The sequence below is a fragment of the Neopelma chrysocephalum genome, unplaced genomic scaffold, assembly GCF_003984885.1.
Source record: "Neopelma chrysocephalum unplaced genomic scaffold, ASM398488v2 Primary Assembly neopelma1_322, whole genome shotgun sequence".
NCBI classification, from domain to species: domain Eukaryota; kingdom Metazoa; phylum Chordata; class Aves; order Passeriformes; family Pipridae; genus Neopelma; species Neopelma chrysocephalum.
The window spans coordinates 68730-74729 of NW_020897985.1; the positions used below are offsets into that span (position 1 = coordinate 68730).

Below are 6000 nucleotides of genomic sequence, written 5' to 3' on the forward strand. Positions count from 1 at the left end.
TCAGGCCCTGCTCCTCTCCAAGCACAGGGATGTGGATTTCCAGGAGAAGCTTGACAGGTAGTTTCTGGTTTGTTGGCTTAAATACAAGAGTGAAGCTTTTTTCTTAGGTCCAAAGACTGAGTACAATTCTGTGCAGGTTGTCTGCTCCTGGGGACACCGTGGTGCTCACACAGCATCACACTGATGCTGCTTTTGACACCATTCCACACTCACAGCCTTCCCGGAGACAGATGTGTGATTCCAGCCCTCTCGGAGCACCTGCAGCACAAGGGACTTGGTGCTCTCTGCAACCTCATAAAGAAGGATATGGCAGAGCAGGACAGTCCCTAAAGAGGCTCCAAGAGAGCTGGAGAACAAGGACCTGGAGTGACAGGACAGAGGGGAAGGGCTTCCCACTGACAGAGGGCAGGGTTAGGTGGGATATTGGGAAGAAATTCTTCCCTGGGAGGGTGGGGAGGTCCTGGCACAGGTTGCCCAGAGAAGCTGTGGCTGCCCCATCCCTGGAAGTGTCCAAGGCCAGGTTGGACAGGGCTTGGAGGAACCTGGGATAGTGGAAGATGTCCCTGTCCGTGGCAGGGGGTGGGACTGGATGGTCTTGAAGGTCACTTCCCACCTAAACCATCTTGGGATTCATTGAAAACTGATCTCAAAGAAAATTTGCAGAGACGCTTGTACCCTCAAAGCCCTGGAACAGCAGTCCAGCTCTGACTGAGGATTCACCTGGCATTTCTCCATTCCTGAAGCTTCCCCAGCAGCGACAGCCCTCTGATCATCCATGTCTAAGCACAAACACTGGAATTGCTAAGTGGAATCACAACTCATGGTTATCCTTCCAGTATCTTATCTAGCAGCCCTGTTCCTCTTCAAGCCTCATCCAAACCCCAAAAGACAGTTCAGACTGTCCTCTGAATGTCTTCTACAGGAACATCAGGGGAAGAAAACTATTGTTAGTTATGGGAGCAGCCTGACTAATCTTTGGAAGGAATTCTATGACACAGTAAATGCCTGGACTAGCTTCAAGTCTTAGGTTCTGAGCTAGGAAGTTCTCTTTCTTCCAGAAGAACTTTTAATCACTCTTTCATGCTGAAGGAAGAGCTTGTGGGGGTAAAAATGGCCTCATCCTACCAATGTTTTGGCTGCAGCAAGTTTTCCAGCCCAGCACCACTGGACATGTGGAATCCCATTTTTCATTTTGAATATGTGACCTCGCAGCTTCAACGACACGACTGCACACGGGTGACACGGGAGGTGGGAGCTGTGTGCCGAGGGAAGGAACACACCCACCATCACTCACAGGCGTGTTCATGTTTGTCATGAACTCCCCTGTGCCCACGGATGTGCGAGCACTCTGGGAACCTGGGAGCCCTCTGGAAGCAGACAAGCTCAGCTCAGCTCAGCGGGTGCTTCGCGTGGCTTGAACCGATCCTCCATAACCTCCCTCAACACCCTCCTTTGGAAGGGTCCCCTATTCCCTAGTTTTGTTCCCCAGACACGCGGCAGCTCCCGCTCTGTGCCCGGCCCGGCGCAGAGGCCGTGGAGGCTCTGGCTCACCGTGCTGCCCTCCACATGGCCCGTTTCTCAGCCTCCAGCGCCCGGCGCTCCGCTGGGGACAGCTCCTTCTCCTTGTCCTTGTCCTGCCCGCTCAGCAGCTCCGGGCTCTGCATCCGCAGCCGCTCCTGGTGCCGCCGCTCGGCCTTGGCCGTGCGCACCGGAGCGCCCGGATCCCCCGGGAACGACGGGCTCAGCCTGGGCAGGGAGAGCAGTGGTGAGAGGGGGGATTGGGGGGGGTCCACACAGCTCATCTGCCTGAGAGTGACACCCCAATCACCTCTTCAGTGCCACATCCACGGGTGTCACCCCGGGAGGACACAGCACACGTGGGACTTTCTCATAAGGAGTTTCGGGTTAGATGGGGCTTGGACCAACTGCCCTTGGCAATCCCCACGTGGGGCTGGAACCAGGTGGTCTTGAAGGTCTCTCCAACCCAACCCATCCTGGGATTCCATGGTCCCAAGTCGGTCCCAAACAGTTTCTCTCTCTCTCCACCAAATCCTTCCTTTGCAGCCTCTGGCTGCTAAAAAGCAGGAACTACCCAGTCCCTGCCCCAGCAGCCCCACTCACCCTGACAGGGAGTTGGTTCGCTGCTCAGGCTTGATCCCCTCTTCCAGAGAATTCCTCTGCAAGCTGCTGTTCTCACTGAGCTCCGAGGGCCTGGAGAAAACAACCCCGTGAGCTGCAGCACCACAGGCTGCACACCTAGAGAGGGTGGGACAGGTCCACCCCCAGAAAGCAACAAATGGTTCAGGGTGAAGTCACAGCCCTCCATGGCTTTGCTCAGCAGCTCCTCCACCACTGCTGTGAGCATTCCCATGGGGATCTAAATGTCTACACTAACATCAGAGCTCATTTCCTGCAGTTGGAGGTCAGCCAGCCACTAACAGACACACACAGAATTTTTGCCTCAGTTTTTTTAATAAAAATATTTGTTGGGCTTTTCTTTTCCTCTGGATCTCTCCCTTAAGTCCTGGGAACTTGGGACTTCCCACCTGGCTTTGTAAGATGTGGCACAAAGGCATTCCAAACAGAGGAGTCCAAGAGAGATTCACCTTGGAAGCACTGGTCACCTGATCCTGATTCTATACCTTCATTAACAGATAAATTTGATATATTTTAAATTCTTCCACGAGATGGGCCACAGAGCTGCTCTGAGAGCTGGAACCCCTCTGCTCTGGAGCCAGGCTGGTAGAGCTGGGGGTGTTCAGTCTATCGTGACACTCAGCCCTGACTTTTACTGCTCAAGTTTTATTTTGGTTAAATTTCAGTTTCTGTTCTAGCATGAGAAAAATTATTTCAAGAAACACAAATTCAGCCCCTTCCACTGCCTCCCCCATATTCAAGTGTAAATAATAAGCAACTGAAAATCATCTGATGGATCCAGCCTTCCTGTACTTCAGCCTCCTACGTTTCAATATGAAAACAGGGAGGGTAAAGTGGGACTTCCCAAAAAACCAAGGAGCAGCACATGCCTCAGCACAGGAGGGGGAAGTCTCAGGGCATCATTGTGTGAGAAGTTCCTGAACTGAGACCAGGCAGAAACAACAGAGAGAAATGAGACTCCACGTCCCAGGGTCAATGTGTTCAGCCCCTGTGACTGGGGAGTGTTTGTGGAGAGGAGAATGTCTGTTCCAAAGACTCCAAAGAGAGATAAGGACGGCTGCAGCTTCACTCTAGTGCAGCCTTATTTTATCTGGAGCCTTTGAGAACCCTTTTCTCATTCCTCAGTTCTGTGCCCAAGAATTAGAAAAATACCTTCAAGACAACGTGGAGGCCAAGCCCCAGAGAACTGGGAAACTAAAGCCTAAAAAACCCCCAACTTGGTTCAGCATTCAGCTTATCTTGAATCAGCTGTCTCTAAAAATCAACCTCTCTACACACCCTCAGCACGGCTGAAGGAGCTGTTCCCTGAAAAGACAGAGCTGGAAAGTTGTCCCTTTCTGTGCTGAAGAAGAAATCTGGCCCACTCTCTTCCTTGAGAATTCCTGGGATGCCTCTGGCACATGTGGGTGGTACAGGGCTACCTGCAGTCCTGTCTTACCGAGCTGCTGGAGCCTGGATGCTCCTTCCATTCAGCCTCTCCACCTTGTACTCCACACCCTCGATGATGACGCTGGACTGCACGGCCTCGGGCACCGGCCTCACCTCCTCCTCCTCCTCCTCGGCCTCCTCCTCCAACAGAAGGGCTCTCTGCTGCTGCAGCTTGCGGGCTGCCAAGGGAGACAGGAGCCAGCTTAGACCACGGAGCACTCACTGAACCCCCAGGGTGGGACCTCTGGGCAGGGCCTTACAATGAACCCCCCAGTGATGGGACCTCTGGGCAGGGCCTTACACTGAACCCCCAACAATGGGAGCCCTGGGCAGGGCCTTACACTGAACCCTTCAGTGATGGGACCTCTGGGCAGGGCCTTACACTGAACCCCCCAACAATGGGACCTCTGGGCAGGGCCTTACACTGAACCCTTCAGTGATGGGAGCCCTGGGCAGGTCCTTAAGCTCCCCATCACTCCAAGTCTGTGCTGGTTTCAGTTCATTCCCTCTCAATGGACACCTTTGTTCCTCCACCATTCCACCAATGCTTCAGATGGAACAAACTCCACACTATTCCCTCAGTCTCTCCTTCCTTATCCACCCAACTTCCATTCTTGGACACTCTGTGGGCAGATTTCCAGCAGCTTCTCATGTCCAGTGTCCCCATCCTCAAACTGAAAGTTGGGTACAGACTCTTCTGCCCCTTCCTCTGAGAAATCAGTCCTGGGAATCTGCATCTTCCCACTGGGCTCCCGAAGGGACCAAGGCCTGGGGTCCTGGTGATGGGCCCTACACACAGCAGTGGCCCTGGGAACATATGGGGCATGAGAGGGCCAGGGACAGAAGGAGGCAGAGAGCAGGTGGCTCTCTGAGGCAGATGTCCTGCAGGTGACCAGTCCCCAGGGCTGTTCCTCAGGGCTTAGCCTTGGGGCCAGTTCTGGGCAAGATTTTTATTAATGCTTCTATCTGGCTGCAGGAGCAGAATGCACCAGCAACACTTTGCTGATTATGCCAAACTGAGAGGTGCCCTCAAGGGCTATGAGGCCTTGCAGAGGGATCCAGACAGGCTGGAGCATTGAGCAACCATTAATGGCATGAAATTTAACAAGGGTAAATGCCAGGTTCTGCACCTGGGACAGAGCAATGCTAGGCCCAGGTACAATTTGAAGAGGAGTGGCTGGAGAATTGAGTAAAAGGCCTTTTTTCCACTTCACACCGTTCCTCATCACCTCCTAAAACAACTCTCAAGCAGGAGGAATGACATAAAAAACCAGAGCAGCAATTTACCTCCTACTGCAAACCCAGAGCAGCACGGTGAGCACTGAGAGCTCCAAGAGCTCTGCTGCCAGTCCTGTGTGAGGCTGCCACGGTGCCATGGTGCTGCTCACCTGGGCAGCTGGCACAGACTTATTGTCTGGAGTGGCTTCAAAAATGTTACTGAAGTGTTTACCAAATGCAGACAGGGACCTGCTGGAGTGAGTCCAGAGGAGGGACATGGAAATGCTCTGAGGGCTGGAGCCCCTCTGCTCCAGAGCCAGGCTGGGAGAGCTGGGGGGGCTCACCTGCAGAAGAGAAGGCTCCAGGGAGACCTGAGAGCCCCTTCCAGGGCCTAAAGGGGCTCCAGGAGAGCTGGAGAGGGACTGGGGACAAGGGATGGAGGGACAGGAAAAGGGCTTCCCACAGACAGAGGGCAGGGTTAGATGGGATACTGGGAAGGAATTCTTCCCTGTGAGGATGGTGAGGCCCTGGCACAGGTTGCCCAGAGAAGCTGTGGCTGTCCCATCCCTGGAAGGGTTCGAGGCCAGGCTGGACGGGGCTTGGAGCAAATTTGGGGATAGTGGGAGGTGTCCCTGCCTGTGGCAGGGGGTGGGACTGGGTGGGCTTTAAGGCCCTCCAACCCAAACCATCCTGGGATTCTGTGATACAGGACACCCTGACACTGGAGCACTCCCAGTAGCCCACACAGTATCAGTGGAACATCCACAGAACTCCTCAACGTTCACTTACTTCAAATTATTCCCAGGCCTTTTAATAACCACCCATGGGCTTCTCTTCTGGAAGTGCTGCATTTCCATGGGAAAGGAATCACTCAACAGGCCGAATTTCCATGCACAGATTCCAACGTACCTTCTTCCTCTTTCATTTTCTTCAGGTCGTCCTCCCCCACCAAGGACACGCGCTTGGGAGGCTTGTCCAGGTGCTGCTGCTTCACTTCGATCTCAAAATACTTCTGCCTCTCACGGAAGGACCTTTGCTCGGGGCTGTGCTGTCCCCCGGGCCTGTGCACGGCCTCCTGCGAGAGCCACAACACTGCCCACGGGCCCCCAGCCACACCACTGCCCACGGGTCCCCAGCCACACCACTGCCCGTGGCCCCCCAGCCACACCACTGCCCATGGCCCCCCAGCCACACCAC

The 6000-nt window shown here is 54.2% G+C and overlaps 1 protein-coding gene across 1 annotated transcript in view; it reads right to left on the minus strand.

Annotated features, from left to right (window-relative positions):
• Nucleotides 1-6000, minus strand: part of SCRIB (scribbled planar cell polarity protein) — a 79748-nt gene that overhangs the window by 12361 nt on the left and 61387 nt on the right. Inside the window, exons 34-37 of the mRNA XM_027705257.1 lie at nucleotides 5713-5878; nucleotides 3596-3764; nucleotides 2122-2211; nucleotides 1552-1746 (exon numbers count right to left, since the gene is read on the minus strand). Coding sequence (XP_027561058.1) covers nucleotides 1552-1746; nucleotides 2122-2211; nucleotides 3596-3764; nucleotides 5713-5878 — 620 coding nt within the window. The remainder of the gene's footprint in view (nucleotides 1-1551; nucleotides 1747-2121; nucleotides 2212-3595; nucleotides 3765-5712; nucleotides 5879-6000) is intronic.